The sequence below is a fragment of the Nuphar pumila genome, chromosome 13 (assembly GCF_984573655.1).
Source record: "Nuphar pumila chromosome 13, dmNupPumi1.hap1.1, whole genome shotgun sequence".
NCBI lineage: Eukaryota > Viridiplantae > Streptophyta > Magnoliopsida > Nymphaeales > Nymphaeaceae > Nuphar > Nuphar pumila.
The window spans coordinates 24,423,618-24,440,656 of NC_143261.1; the positions used below are offsets into that span (position 1 = coordinate 24,423,618).

General features: G+C 36.5%; 1 protein-coding gene across 1 annotated transcript; it reads left to right on the forward strand.

The window, feature by feature from the left end:
• The first annotated feature begins 4,752 nt into the window (after positions 1–4,752).
• LOC149818111 (uncharacterized) lies at positions 4,753–16,688 on the forward strand. The gene is made up of 7 exons (XM_089983993.1): positions 4,753–4,971; positions 6,758–7,137; positions 8,233–8,311; positions 9,050–9,141; positions 9,224–9,399; positions 13,041–13,121; positions 16,476–16,688. Exons 1-7 carry the CDS (start codon positions 4,806–4,808, stop codon positions 16,522–16,524), a joined length of 1,023 nt encoding a protein of 340 aa, XP_089840119.1. The 5' UTR covers positions 4,753–4,805; the 3' UTR covers positions 16,525–16,688.
• Positions 16,689–17,039: the final 351 nt, after the last annotated feature.

The window sequence follows — 17,039 nt, forward strand, 5'->3', positions numbered from 1 at the left end:
GCGACGGAATGTGGTCGTCGCTAATCTACTGCTTTGTTGTGGTGTTGGAGAGGATGCAGTGAGTTTGTATTTGAAGTGTGTTTGTTGCAGGCATGGAGAGGATATAAGGGAGTTTATATTTTTGAAATGTATGCTTGTTTTTTAAAGTGTATTCAAAGTTTTTTGTTTAATATATGTTTGAAGTATATGTCAATAGTTTGAAGTATGTTGAATGTTTGAGGATGAAAGTTTGAAGTGAATGTTTGAGAATGTATGTTTGAAGTTGAATGTTTGAGGACGTAGTAGGTTTGTATTTGAAGTGTGTTTTTGTAGGCTTTGAGAGGATATAAGGGGGTTTGTAATTTTGAAGTGTATGTTTGTTTTTTGAATTGTATTTATAGTTTTTGTTTAATTTTTGTTAAATGTATGTTTCAGTTGTTAATTTTAGTATATTTGAAGTGTTTGTATTTGAATGTAAAAATATTTTTTTAAAACCAATTTCTAGTTTTCAATTTGCAGGTTTATAGCCTATAACGACAACATTTCAGTCTTGTTGTTATAGGCGAGATCTTGTCTTGTTCTTATCGTCTACAGTGGTGAGTTAATGCTCATCATTGTAGGCTATAATGGCAAGACATGAATGTTATACCCTATAACGTGGAGATCTCTAGCTCGCCATTATAGGTATATCATCGTTAAAACAATCTGTATGTTATAAGATACGCCATCGCTATTAGTGTTTTCAGCCAACTAGATTCTTCATTGGTATTGGTTCACCCTTTAACGATGCCCTATAAATGTCGCGGTTATTGGTCAACAAATGTTATTTTCTTTCGGTGACTTATTCACGTCATTATAGGACAATAGCAATGACTAATAAAGCAATAGCAACAATAAAATCGTTGCTATTAACCCTCATCCTTGTAGTGTATAACATCATTTTTATTTAATTATGATATCACAAGGGAGCAAATAAGCATGAAAAGTGAAAATGGTGATGCTTAGAATGTCAAAATATTGTGACATATATACTTGCCTTTCCACATTGTCAACTTCCTCATTAACAACTTGGATGTCAATATGCTTCTCATTACCATTAGATGCAAAGTATCAAACTGAGATATTCAGGTGGGGATTCCTGAATTGGTTCTTGAACTATTGCTAACTGGTGGTATAAACTATTTTCCACCCTATGATGATATATAGATTAGCACCCTTTTTGCCCTGAATGTGCTTAAGAATTATATTACCTTTCAAGGGTAACTTAATAGTTGGTTTCCCTTCCTTTTCCCTTAAACTTCTTTCCTTAGAAAACATAAGCATAAAATTTGATTGCATAAGTAATTCTGATTTAGGGGGAAAATAAAAGCAAAAAAAAGTCCCCAGCATCTTAAAAATAAAAGCCATATTCTCCACTAGAAGAACAGGAAAAATTGCTTACCCTTATATTGCTACATAGCATGGAGAAAAAGTATGCCATATCAATTATCCAATAGAAATATTTACTAAAGCAAACTAAACCAACTAACAAACAAATAGAAAAAAGGGGAAATAAAAAATAAAATCATAAAATATTTGAAAATTGCTTCATTTACTGACCTGCAGAATAGTGATATCTTCCAATGCTGAAAAAAGCATCATTCTCCCAATGTTGCCAAAAATCATAGATTTCCAAGCCAAAAAATGTACCAGCTACCAACAATGCAAAAAGGATAAACTCTAAGGAAAGCACAAATTGAGAAGAAGATGAATTCATGTTTCACAAATCATGCCCCAAAGGGGTTTGGCGTAGTGGGATGGGACCTAGGCCGCTAGGCAGGTGGTCTAGGTTCAAATCCCATGGGTGTCACCCCTTGCGTAAGCCAAAGCGTGGTGACTCCTTAGGGGCAATGGGTAAACATACAAAGTTTTACGCTACCAGGGCAGCGACCGTAAGTACGGCAAGCAAAGCCAACATGGCTAGGTCTATGAGCCTGAGGGTGGTTTCTTCGTGTAAATATAAAAAAAAGTTCAAAAAATCACATTAAACTCATTTAAGACATTGAAATGTGAATCGATACTAAATTGTTGAGGAATTTGATCATAATTTCACCAGGGCTTTGGATTGTAGTTTGAAGTTGCACTCAACAAAATTCAAGATGCAATTCATACAAGAAATTCAATTATTCAACATCTAAAAACTAATGCAAGGAAGGATCATTGAAGTCGAAGAATGAACACTCTGCATTTGCTCATAGAATTAGTATGAACAAGTGATGTAAACTAGGAGGGCCATATTTATGAGAAAACTACATTATGCTACTCCTATGCACAAAAATCGAGAAAAATAATAAAAAATAGAAATTGCATAAAACTTAAGAAAAACAATAATTTTCATTCATCAACTCTCTTTTATCTCTACATAAACCCTATATTAAGTATTTACAGGGAAACACAATAAACCTCAGGTTTACTTTGGATCTAGGAAAGATCTATTACATAAAAAGATCCAATCCTACATAAGAAATCCAAATAAAAAACTTCAATGAAATTTAGGGATGGCAGTGGACCGGGGGAAAGCGAGGCCCCGCCCTGCCTCGCCCCATTTGGACCGGGGATGAAGGGTATGAAACGGGGATGGAGGCGGGGACGGAGGTTAAAATCCATCCCCGTTCAGGGATGGAGGCGGGGATGGACGTACCCTTTTCCCCGCCCCGCCCCGTCCCCGTCCCCACCACAACCCGTCCCTGCCACTTTTCCCCGCCTTATCTCTGCCCCGCCCTGCCTCATGCATCCTCGTTTGAACCGGAGATGGAGGACATGAAACAGGGATGAAGGCGAGGGTGGAGGTTAAAATCCATCCCCGTCGGGGATGGAGGAGGGGATGGAGGTTCTAATCTTGAGGCGGGGCGGGGGTGGAGACCTTGTCCCCCGCCCCGCCCCACTGCCATCCCTAATGAAATTAGATTCAAATGGATCTTTATAGACCCGGTCTTCTGCTCTGCTCAAGCATCATTGTTGGAGAAGACTTGCCCTCAAGTCTTGGTCCCGCTTACATTTTTTCCAATCTCATTCCACCTTAAGGTTTATGGGCCCACAATTCGAAACTAGATCCTTATACCGCATCACAAAATAAGTAGACCAAGCAAGACCTGCTCTAATACATATATGAAAACCTGGAACATGTTTTTTGAACCATCCATAATCCTCAACTACCACTTTTTGAAGATTTGAATCAAATTGATCCAAAGCTGGTTTGATGTCCATGAACAAACAATATGGATCTCTAGATCCATCATCCAATATTTCATATGACGTTGATGTTGCACCACAAGTAAGCATGGGTTTTGGGGCAGACTTGGTTTAGGTGAGGTGGGTACGGGTGTAACACCCCAAAAATTTAGGGACTTAAAATTTTTATTGGACAATGTTTTTTTTTGAAACATAGCTGAAGTTATTGTAAAACATAAACTTGCTTTGATGTTTAGGCACATCACATGTTGATAAGTAAATCACAACAATCATTTCAAAAATATTTCATTCAATTGAATGACAGTTTATAGAAGCTAAAAACTTAGAGACCGTTCAAATTAACCTAATCTATACCAAAATATCAATTGAGTCCTCATGTATTGTAGCATCCGTCTCTTGATCTCTATGAACCTGAATTTTTTTAATAAAAATAGTGAGACAGCTTAATATCAAAGTAAGTATTAACAAACCTTTATCTAGTCTCTAGTATGAGCGAATTATGCTCCAATTCTCATAGATAACATCTCTTACATCAATCATACATATCTCAATTATACATCTTTTCACTCACAACATACTATGCATTTGTTCACAATCTCATAAATTGAAACACATCTAACTAATTATAATGATCATAATGACTTGCTTGAATCTCACAATCTATTATAATTTAACAATCATAAAGAATTACTTATATCTCGCATTCTTTATAACTGAAATATCAAGAGAAAATGAAAGATAATAACAGGGAAAAAGAAAACAAAAAAAGGAATACAATAATTAATTGTACGTATCCCTATCCTATATGCTTGAACTATACAGACAGATCATAAATATCAAAGACTGTAATTTTGATATCATCTTATCATGGTGGTACCGTACCACCATATAATATCTTAAAAAAAATGAAAGCCTAGATCTTATTCGTATTATTTAAAGTGCATTTATGATTTAGGTTTCCATTTCTTCGACCAATATAAACGGAACCTGAACCCAAAATTGGAAGATTTTTAATTGGGTGTGTTACTGCACCTTGATGAGTCCAATGACAGCCCAGCATGTAAACATTGGAATCTGATTTGATCCAGCTTTTCAAGATCCAATTTTATTAGTTCTCCCTAGGGGTTCCTATGTGTCCAATCGAAAATGTAAACATTAGTTCAAACTCCAAATCCAAATGCATTCAAATCCCAAGAGGTAATGTTGAATCTGAATTCTAAATGCACGTGGTAATACTGGATAAAAAAATAGAACAACAGCAAGCTATTTACATGTAAAAAATGCAATCGGGTAAGTTTTTTATTCAAATCATTTCTGGATCCAAATCTGATCCCAATGTACATTCGAATTTCACTTAAAGGATCCATATTCGGAAATAACATATCGGACTCGCATCGGGCATCCGACCATATCCGATCCGTTTGCAGCACTAGTTCGCCCTGAACGGGAAGAGGTCGGTTTGGATGTGGACAACATTGATCCAGACCCGGTCCAGGGATCTGCGTATAAAAAAAGTTTTTTTTTCTCTCCACCCCTCTCTCGACGTTTTTGCAGAAAACCTAACCCTAAAATCAGGAGGAGAAGAAGAAGAAGAGATGGCGGAGGGGAGAGAGGGAGATTGGGAGTGCAATAGTTGCCAGAACCGCAACTACGCCTTCCGATCGTTCTGCAACCGATGCAAGCAGCCGCGCCTCCTCGTCGACACCAAGACGCCCTCCGACTCCAAATGGCTCCCGCGGATCGGAGACTGGATCTGCTCTGGTTCGTCTCACTCCCTTCCCTTTCCGCGATCGATACCGCTGGCCTTTTTTCTGCCTTTTCCTTGCCCACTGATTCTTGATTTTGTGTCTCTTAGTCTTAGTCGAGGCGCTTTCAGTTTTATTGGTAATTTTGGATGTTTGATTCTGCGTCGATATCGAATTTGAATCTTATGTTTGTTAGTTTGGGTGAGCTTGGTTTGAGAGACGCGACAGTGATCATCGATTTCTTTATTGGATAATTTTGTCTGTCCTATTGGATTTGGTTTAGGGTTGATGAAGTTCTCGAGTGATTTGTGTAGTCATGGCGTAAGTTATGATGTAACATGCAACCCGCGTTCTTTTCTGCGCGGAGGGGAAGTGAGTGATTGTGCAGAGATGGTTGCGATTAGCTATTTGGTACGTTGATGGGTACAGGGTTGTAATATCGATGCGACTAGTTTTTATTTTGGATGATCTAGGTTGATTTTGAACACTGTAATTGGACTAACGCAGTATGATTGAGCGAATGAATGAGGAAAATCAAGCGGAAAAAATATGGAACAAAAGAATCAGCAATTGTTTGCCAATACGAGAAAGTGGTCGAGTTCACTTACTAACTGTGGCTCGTACTGAAGGTTCTGTAGAGTTGGATTTGCTCAATTTGAAACTAACCAAAATTTTGGCTGAAAGTAGAAGTAGATCTGAATTTCATCAGGTGCACTGCCCATGTTTTCTTCTGTTCCATGTTGGATTGTGCCAGCTTCTATGACAGTGTGTGTTGGAACTTCTTGCGAGTAGACCAGAAACTGCGCTGCATATCCATGTCCTGAAGGATAAATTTTGTCCAAAATTTTCTTTTTTTGGTTAATTCAAATGACATAATACCTTGTTACCCATACATTTTGGCGGGGATGTTTCAGGAATCGGCACGGAGGAAAAGCGGCTGGCTGTGCATTAGGTGCATCATTCTGTTTCTTTAGATGAAAAGTGATGTTTGGAAGTAGCAACCTGGAGTATGTTTATGATCTGGCTGCATAAAACCTGCTTGTTCCTTGTTGACTCATTCCCTTGAGATGAGGGCAAAGTTCCATGATGCCTGATTTTATAGTTTTACTTGAAGGTTTCTTGGAGATGGAGAGTTGGAACAAATACTTTGCACTTAATTCACTATATCAACATTACAGCTTATTCTAATTGTTCTATTGATTCATTTAAATTTGACTGACTGTCAACATGTATGGAATTCAATCCATATCCTAGACTGGGTTGATAAATTCATAACCATTACAGTAGCTTGGGAAGATTCATTTGTGCGACCCCAGCAATCACTAGTTACTCTTGTTCTCCTCTCAAAATTTGCTTAACAGTAAACAGTTTTCTTTGTTGCATTCACTGCTTATGCTTTTGCGATGAAGCTGCTCTAGAACTTTATCTTGGCTTTTACCAATGCATACATTAATTGATTTGCGCATGCCTCCAGAAATAGATATAAATGATTTGTCATTTTTGTAATTTTAGCTGGTGAAGGCCGAAAACTGTATGTTTGTAACTTATGAATTTGACACATGTTCATGATAGTTTGTATTTATGCAAAAATGTTGGTTGATTAACATGATTTTTTTCCCTTTGATAATTTATTTATCAAAACAACAAGAGATTATGAGACATATAATCACCTTGATTGACCATATGACTGTTCTGGTCTTTTTTTTGTGTATGTGTGTGATTTGGGATGGTGTGCGTATTCTTGGTGCCCTTCTCTTTGCTGGCTGCAACATTGGTTGGGTGTTGGATCTATGGATCAATAGGTTGCAGCAACAACAATTATGCTTCAAGAGAGAAGTGCAAAAAATGCGGGCAACCAAAGGAGGTGGCAGCAATGCCAGTAATTGCAGTGGCTGGAGCTTCTATCCCAACTCATGCATATTATTTTGCCAGGACCCAGGGAGGACCAGGGCTAAAGATGAATGAATCTGAACTTCAGCAGACATTATCAACAGGGGCTGGTTGGCCATTAGGTTCTGATAATAATTATGGACTTCAGACAACATCTTCTTGGTCATTTGGTGGAAATAATAGTGGTGGATACGTGAACAATACGAACCAGCTTCTTGTGGTTCCTAAAGAATGGCGTAATGGGGACTGGATTTGTAACTGTGGCTTCCATAACTACTCTTCTCGTGCTCAGGTAATTAGGTTGCCTGTTAGTGTATATCTTCTTGATCATTTATGAGCTAATTGAACTGGATATAGTGTTTCTATTCTTTATCATGTTAAGGTTTCTAGATTGGTGTTCTATTCCTGATTTCAAGCTAAATGCTGTTTGTCTTGTTTCTTATGAGGTCTGATGGTGTTTGCAACTCAGTTCATGTCTAGGTAGAAAACACTTGATTTTTTTCTTTAAATTCAAGTTTTTGTTCTTGGTCCTCCACTGCTTGTGGTATCATAAAACTGGATGAATGTATTTATATTTTCTGGTACAGACATATTAGGTTTCAAACTTCTTTTGAAATGCCAAGTTTTCTGAGTTAGCCTTCAACTTGTGAGTTCAAAAGAAAGGAAAAACAGTTACTGAACCATTTCCAAGTTTTTCTTTCAGAATGAGTTGATAGTGCTTTTAGCTGAGCCACACATGAGTTTTTCAAGTTCAGCCAAATCAAGATGAAACTCCCCTAGTTACAACTGGTGGTGAAGTCCCGTGTGTTAGCAAGCTGTTTATAAAAGTTCAAAAAGTAGAATCAGAAGCGTAAAAGAAAAAAAATCAAATTCCTTATTAAGAAAGTAAAAAGTAGATGTTTATAACAAGAAGAAAGATGCCATAGTGTGACTTGTGACTCAACTCAATCAGTCTCAACTTGGAGATCATGCAGGTCATTGTATGTACAGGCAACAAATATCAGAAAATGAAGTTTATCATTTAATGGTGTAACTAGTATCCAAGTGCTCAAAGATATCACTTCATAATGTTTGTGAGAAACTAGATTGGTGCATCAAACTTTCATGAGAATGGGTTCATGCACAAGCACAACGAAGAAAATCCTACTTAATATTTGCAATTCATATCCATTGTGTCAATTGTCTGCAGCTTAAACTTAAAATGTTGAAGTGTGAATCTAAAACACAAAATTTGCAATTCATATCCACCCTTTCCCTAGTTAACTTTCTAGCCTTCATCAAACCAGGCCTTGTTACCACTGGAGCTGATATTTTTGGGTTTGCTTTTGCAATGTCCTCCTCTTGTTAGTCACTAAGATGCTGACACGGTTACTCTTAACATGTGCAGTGTAAAAAATGTAATGCTTCTTTGCCATCTGGCATACCTTCTTCAACAGCTGGTCCTGCATCTACCAACTTGTTTCCTGGTAAAATTTAAACTATTTTATTCAGATGCTGAAGGATTTATGCCTTTGGGATTACATATTATTGTAGCATGGATCATAGAATAGGTAGTCTCATGTTCTGTGCCATCATTTATTCACATCGAGGACTTTGATCTTGTCCATAGTGCTAGTACTGCTAGAGAGATTAAGAAACTACTGGCAGATTGCCTTCATGTAGTTGGTCTTGTTTTAAGGCAAGAGGTCTTGTAATGCAACTTAATATTGTTATTAGAATGACGAAAAAATATGATCCTGTGCCATCTACATCTTTTTTTCCTTTTATCGTGTTAAAAGTTCGAGTTATGTGACAAGAATTTTGAGAATTATTCACCTTAGAATGCTACATCTGGATCTTTCATCTATCTAGCATAAAAATGGTAGTGTTTACATGGTTATACATTTTATCCTTCTCTGCCCGATTTTAGTGCCAGATCAGGATGGGATCTGGCAAGTGGAATGAAATGGGGAATCAGTTAAATCGGTTCTATATGAACCATGTTATCCGGGATTTTGATCCATCTGGAGCTGACCCAGATCCAGTATGTTGACAGCCCTCATACCTTTATCTATTTGCTTTTCCCTTTTTATGACTTTGGTACGATGCACAATGCCCTTGATTCAGCCATTGCTTGCCTGTCGTTTCATTGTATTGCTCTCTCTCTCTCTCTTAACATCAGTTGATGTATTATTCATGTTGTGTTACAAATTTCGATACTGTAGCATTGGGGACAAAGCGTCTTGCATCAGAAGAATTTGTTAATGGCTGGGATAGCAAGCGACTGAATGCAGGGGATGTAAACAACCATATCCTGGTATTCACGAGCATTATATTTTTATGATTGATTTAAAAGTTGATGCTTTTTCTAACACATCTTTCTGCCCCCTAAAAAAAAGACAAGCAGCCAGCAAGTTTCATATGAAGGGTTTTCCCAAATGGCTGGATCAAGTAATGATCAAACACCCAATTTGTATGCCACACTTTCTGCTGGAAGCTCTGCAGCTGTTCCTAATCTGCATATGCATGTTCAGTCACCACAGATGGTGACAATTCCAACAATTCTGGGAAAAGGGTAATTAAAGCTTCTTGTTACCTGATTTCATTTAGATGTCTGATTAATTGGCGCCATTTCCCTGTTTTTATGAGGATGATGATTTAAACAACCTCGTACCCAGTTTTGATGATTACTGTGTTATTCCAATTAATGCTGTAACTATATGACTGTTTATACCACTAGATTGTCTTATCTCATTATGTGCATTTTGTAAAATTGATGCGTATTCCTTTATTGATAGCATATGGTTTGCTTCCAATGTCATTGAAATGTTGGTTCTGTATTTTGGATAAGTGAAATGGATTGTTGTTTTTAAGTGTGGAAGGTGAAGACTGCTTAGATAGAAGTAAATCTAGGCAATGGAGTGTGCTTACATGTTAATGAATGCACATGTATACACATGAAAATGTGCTTTCACAGCTGATCATGCATATGTTTGTGATATTTGTGTGTGTGTGTGTGTGTGTGTGTGTGCATGTATGAATTCTTTCTGAGCAGTAGCCATATGTGTGTCTTTGCTAAAACACATCTTTTAGGTCTTTGCATGTGTAACTGAAGCAAACCTTTTCAGATTATTCCTGTCCCCTTTCTGAACTTCTAATGAAACTTCTTTCAGTTGTTTACTTGACTCAGTGGATAATAATATCGTGATTATTTATTTATTTTATATAATATGTTACAAACTAAACTATGGAATTTTGTTGATAACTTCTGTTAGTGGGGAGGATGCCCTTGCCTTAAAGCAGTCACTTGTATTTATTGCTACTGTGTTTAGTTTTCTTCTGTTTGTAATTTCATGTCCACTTCTTGCACAACAAAACAAATCAGTAGTCTTTTTTACAGAGTTATGATGCCAACTTGGGCATTTTGTATCTGCTTCTGCAATCAAATGCTTCCTGTTGGGGAGTGTAAGTTTATGCAACACTGATATGGAGTTAATTGTTCATTTTAAAGCTACAACTATATGCAAATGATGTGGAGAAAGCCCATGCAAACATTTTATGTTGAAAAGAAATGAAAAAATGACAAAATATTGCAATAAATTGAAAATATTGCTATCACAATATTTTTCCAAAAAAATCATCTCCAAAAATAAATTATTTAATTCTTTTAGTTTTTCTGTTTTTCAAAGTTACTGATATGTTCCAGAGAAAAATCACTTATTTTTAAACTCTCCCAGTGAAAATGCTTGCTGATATTATTGCAAGAATGATACTGGTGAATATTTTTGCAACTGAGTCTTTATTTTCATGTTTCTGTGTTTAACAACTTTTTTGGCTAGTATGCTGTGCAACACATGGAAGCTGCAATATTTTTCAGGCTTTTGTCATTGAAGATGTAGTCACGCTATGTGGAAGAAAGTTAACTAACATGAAAGTACATGAAGATGAATTCTTATCTCATATGAGCCTTATTTGAAAAGATTCTGTGGGTGTTCATACGTCATACAGTATTTCAGGGAAAGCTTTGCATGATTATTAGCTCAATAAACAAGTAGTGATGATTTCTATCACATCTTAGATTTATAATGAAAAAACAAACAGAGATAGTTGGAGATGATTGAATATAAGCGGAGATAGTTGGACATGATTAAACATTAACAAGAAAAACCGAAACAGGATTCACTGATAACTAAACTATGGAGAGAAGCATTATACTGGAGAGGATGTGGGCCTGCTGTCTGAATGGTTGCCAATTTTTAGAAGATGCACTTGGTTCTGCACTACACATCTTTCCACTATTGTATCTCCTGTAATGATCGCTCTATAGCTTTGTAAATCTAGCACCAGCATTGCCTTCCATTTTATTGTGTTTTCTAGATGTATGCCTTCCATTTTATGGTGTTTTCTTGATGTATGCTTTCCCTCGAATTGGCTGGTGCCAGCTGTGACACAGGTTTGTTGGGAGTCTCATAGAAACCCCCGTCTTATTGGTAGATTTACTGTTGGCATCATGCTGAATTTTAGATGTATTGTGTTTGTATTCGCGATGCCTTTCCCTTTATTTTAAACCAAAATAGAAGACACTTTTTAGTGGCTTATGCTTTCAAACTGTAATAACATTGAGAATTTTAAATTCTTCTTTCTTCTTTCTTTCTTTTTTAGTCCTAGACTCCTAGTACTCTACCCTTAGTCCCTCTACTCTGTATGTATGTATATGCACTTGCTTTTTGTTGACTGGTCAAACCTTTGTTTGAAATTTGTATCATTTAATTGCCACACATTTGATCTTAGCCAAAAGGCTGAGAAAGGTATTATTGCCTATTTCTTGCTGGAACACCATTTCAACAGATTGTGATGCTTTATGGCGTCAGCTTGATTCCCAACTAATTTATTTGTTCATTGATACTTCAGTTGCTTATTTTCAAGTTCCATTAATTCATGTAGACAAAAGACATTTATCACTTTTTGTAAATTGAGGGTGCGTTTGAATCCCAGATGCACCAGAACGTCCACGCGTGTCTGCGAACAGGACAGGATGCACTGTCCTGTCTATGCGCCCCCAAAACATGATTTTGTTTTTCTTGTCCGAGAGTGTCTGTTCTCCGCTGTTCCGTGGGGGGTGCATGGAACAGCGGTGGACGTCAAATAACCGTCCGTGGAACACACCAATATTGCGTGCTGTCCCACAGTCGGGCGTGGACGGCGATTCAAATGCGCCCTCATGCACCTGTCCAAGAACACAAACATTTGATAGGGATTCTTTATTTAGTCACAACTATATACCTGAGGCTGGTTCAGAGTTACATATCAAATGCTAAAATTAAGGGTCTTGTTTGCTGCATGATGAGATAACTGTGGAGAATAGGGTCAGCACCACTGTCCAACCAAATATGGTCTCACTGTGGTAGCTGTAGGTCATTGGAGGTGATCCTCCTGGAGCATAGAGCTCTTCTATTTTATAGGTCATTTGAGCAGATAGACTTTGCACTAGAAATTAAAGGTAATAGTCAGATAAAAATAGATATCCAAGTCTATGCTATTTTTCATGTGATCTTCATAAGAGCAAAATCAGTTTCAAATCTTATGGATTGAATAAAGGTTTAAAGGTAAGCTATTTCTTTATGATCAAGAGCACATTAGCTTAATCATTAGGTTAAATGTCACCATCAACATCCCTTAGATGTTGTTCAAAAGTAAATTCTGATAACACACAGATGGACAATATCCTGGTGGACCCCACTCTCTTTTCTCTCCACCTTTCCATTTAATATGCATAAATTTAAAAAATATTCATATTATCAGAAGCATGTGATATGGATAATAAAAAAAACTGACATACCCTTCACTTAAACATAAGTCATGGACCATGTATACTTTTCACTGTTGTCTAATCATGCCTACCTGTATATGATTATTGCCTTCATAATCTACTTTGTTTGTGTTTATGTGATGATAAAAAAAAGTGCTTCTTCCAATGCTTTTATTAATGATGACACAATATTGGACATGATCTTTCATCGAGTTATGCCAATGAATATTATTCTATATGGGATGCCATAGGAACATTATTTGGTTACACTCTTTGACTTATTTAGTAAAACATATAATCTTTAGGTTTTCTCGTGTCTCTAGATTATTGTTGTTACATTGTCTAAGATGGAGAATGGTTGTTTGAGACACCTTCTAATTATGTAATTCACATTTTTAACTCAACAGTGCAAAGCAATGGCGAGATGGAGATTGGATGTGTACAAATTGCAATAATCATAATTTCGCGTCTAGACTGCATTGTAACAGGTTTGTCTATCTTCTGTAATAATTAACATATCCATATGAATGTGATATTATGATTTCATTATAATGGATGTGTCGAAGGGCTGAAATGTGATATTTAAAAGTGATAATTGCAAATATCAAGTAACTCATTAGAGCTGATGGCAAAATCCTCTTTCTATATGGCTATGTGATGGTGAGGTCTTGGCGTCAGAGGCCAACAATTGCTCAATTGGGCACACAAGAAGTCTCTCTAGGGCACATAGTTTTATGTCTCGCCACTTGACTTGGCATGGGTTAACTTCGTGACTCACAGGGGCAACTGGGTGACTCGGCCAAGCCAATTCGACTTTATATTTTCTATAGAATATGTAAAATTGTATATATGTTTGCCTATGTTGTATTTCTAATTGTTACATATTATGTGTATTATAATACACATATGTTTACAATTACAAAGTATATGTATTACATTATATATATAACACATACTCGGCTGTCATTCTATGACTCCGCCGAGTCTTGCCAAAACTTGGCTAACTTGACCATGACTTGCACAAGTCAGACCATGTCTTGGCTGAGTTTTGTTAAGTTCGGGGTGATTCAATAATTTGACCCAGGAAATGACTGGTCAACTGAGTCACCAAGTTGACTTGGCGAGTTGCATGATATGGAGAGGCAAAGGGAACCACATTAGGAGGGAGTTAGGGGTGCAGAGACAACCAGGGGGTGTTGTTAATTAGAGATGCTGCGGTGCTCCGTGCGTACCTACTCCAACATACTAGAAATCATGGTTGTAGGTTGTATCTTCTCAATTAAACCTTATGGATTTACTCAACATAGTTTATTTGATAGGAATCATGCTTTGGATCATGTTTTTTGGACATAAAAGTAGAATTTTTTTAAGTCTTGAAAATTTGATACATTGTGAGCGGTTAATTTTTAAAGGTCTTAAAAAACATACATATATGCTATAATCACATGATCCAAAACTTGTTTTCTACTAAACAATGCTTATAGATCATATCTATATGGTCTGATCAACTAAAAAAGTTTAAGAATTTTGGCAATCTAAAGCTTCTATTAGGTGGGAGTAGGTACTCCAAGAGCACCATATCATTACTAATTGTTAATATACACCATGTGGACTTCCTTGGGACCCTACTTATAATGCTCAGAGAAATGGGGTAGGGCCAATATGTTGTGAACTATGTCACATGGATACAGCTGAGGATACGGGAATACAGCCATTTTTTATGAAGCTTTGAATATGAGTAGGACATAAGGGGGCACGATACAGGGCCCAAAATGGAGTACCCCTGTGACATAGGCTATGAACCCAAGGCCTTATGGGGGTGGAGTAGACCTTGTAGAGATGTAGATTTCTATTATGCTAAACATAATGATCTGAAATCATTCTCGAGTAATCTGTCTACACTAGGAACACTGAGTTTATTACTGCTGTTACTGTCAGTTTCATGTTATTCACCAGCCTATGTATAATAGATGGAATCACATATTCCACCTTGTGATTTGGAATCACATAAGATTCACTCTAATGTGATTTCAAATCACATTCTGTTTCTCATTTTCATTTTCTGATGTTTGGTTGTGCAAATGAGATTCATTTTCTCATTTGCATGGCATTCTGAATCTCATGAGAAGTTACCAAACATGCCTCTAAAGTCGTCAGTCATCATTCTGACATCCCAATACCATGACCGTGCACTACCATTACTTGTCATTCATGATAGCATCATTATGACCACATTAATATCATTGCGCTACAAGGCGTTTACTTAATGGTAATCTGTGAGACAAGGAATTAAACGGTAACCATAAAATACTAGGTAACCGACTTAGTCACCTCCTTAGCCACCTTGCTTCCTCTATAAATACTTCTAAGTGATGGAAGAGAAAAGAAAGGAGGGCATAGAGGCAAGGGAGTAGAGACACAAGGTTGGTTCAAAGAGCTCTGTGGTCATCGCGTAATTACTTAATTATAGGTTTCTATAGTTAAAGTTAGATTTTCTTAAATTAGTTTCATGAATGATATTATAACTTTTGATATTAGAATTAAGTTTATCATAAATTAATTCCTTGTAAGTAATTGATTTTAATGCTTGATATTTAGAGTAGAGTTTTCTAAATTTAAGTGACTTCTGTTTTGAATGATTAAAAGTTAATTTTATCTTTAAGTTGGTATTGATAAGTAAATCTAGAAAACTAAATTTCAGAACTTTATTTCCAAGATTACACATCTCTAAAGCTTAAGTATTTCTTTGATTTAAATCTTTTTTTATTGTTAAAAATCATTTTTCTTTCTGGGCATCATTTGCTACACTGAACAAATAGGACATTAGTTAATTTTTTTCAAAAAAAACTATTATTGGAATACAATTGGGGCTTATAATTGGGTTTAGTTGGATTGTTATATTAATATCACATTTCTCTCTAAAGAAATTTAGATGATCTAAATTTCATGTACCTTAAAATAGATGTGGATGTTTTTTATCTCATCTTCACGCTCCCAAATGGCGTATTCTTTTGAATGATATTGCCATAAGACTTGTCAATGGTAAAACTTTGGATCACAGAACTTTTTGTTCTAGAATCCGAACAGACTGTTTCACGTATATCAAATCATTTTTTATCTTGATGAGATGAGACATGGACGCCTAATTTACATGTGTCACTACAATTTCTTCAAGAACAGCGACTATGAGAGTTAAAAAGTATGGGATTATTGGATCAACATTGCTCTGGAGCCTGTGGATCATATGCGGTGTCTTGCCATTGCTGAAACCTCCCCGGGTTAAACTTGGAAAGAGAAAGGGAAAGTGCCATCTGGTTGCCCTTTATCTTTGTATGATTATCAGAAAAATATTAACAATAGAACATATTTCCCTTTAATGTCAGTCTGTTCGATACAGGCTACCATGCTGCCAACATAACCTAATAATGATTAGGACAGGTTGAGGTCTTGTGCCTATCAGTCCTGATTCAGTTTTGTTAGAAGGATTCTGCAGTATCATGGGCTACCTATTTTACTTTTAAAAGTACAGTTGCATCACAACGTGTTGTCGCTTTCTTATGTATATCTGAAGATTACTTCACTATAGACTTCTCGGAGCTCCAAACCAGAGTTAGTACAATAACCAAATCTAAAATTTCACGTACTTTTGCAGGTGAATTGATTTCATTTTAAATATGTAAAGGCTGATCCGGTTTGATCTGTAACTGCATTATTTGTTGGTTATGCATCGGCATCATTCACCACATACTTGCATGCCCAGGGATAGTCCCAATTTTCTAGCTTATTCTTAACACCTTTCTCTCATATGATTCTGTCATAATCATAACTTCATTCTTTTGTAGGTGTAACAGTCAAAGAGGTGCTATTACTGAAACGGTAAACGTTATCTAATGGTTTTGCAAGGCATTGGAGCTGTTGTATTCTATAATTTTGATAGAATAGTGAGCTTTTTTCCTTTTGGGTGAGGAATTTTACTTGTATAACAGAATATTTATATTCTCTGTTTGATAAAAAACTTCCTACTTGGAAATGAGAAATGAGATGATATCATTCTGGAAGTGTTTGACAGGGTTTGGATTTCTGCAGAATTTGTTTTGGCCTGGTTCTTAAAGGGTTCGATTTTAAAGAGCAGCCAGTGACCTAACCCATTAGTAAAATGGGCCAATGTTCAGCAAGTCGGTCCAGTCCGGTCCAAACCCATCTGTAGGTTATTTTCTAATGAAGTTCATAAATTAATTCCTGTAATACCAAAAGCAATGAATTGAATGAAAGATTAATGCACCCATCTAATTGTCTTTCTATTTCTCATATAAACAATACAACTAATTAGGTAAAATAGTAATAGTTATAAAGTTACTATGCAACAGCTAGTAAAAAATTAATTAAGTAGCTCAGGTCCATCGGGT

Excerpts from the sequence above, each read along its gene's own strand:
- LOC149818111 (XM_089983993.1), top strand. The coding sequence starts at position 4,806 with ATGGCGGAGGGGAGAGAGGGAGATTGGGAGTGCAATAGTTGCCAGAAC. Across the intron at positions 9,142-9,223 it reads ATGTAAACAACCATATCCTG|ACAAGCAGCCAGCAAGTTTC; the intron begins GTATTCACGAGC and ends CCTAAAAAAAAG. Across the intron at positions 9,400-13,040 it reads CCAACAATTCTGGGAAAAGG|TGCAAAGCAATGGCGAGATG; the intron begins GTAATTAAAGCT and ends TTAACTCAACAG.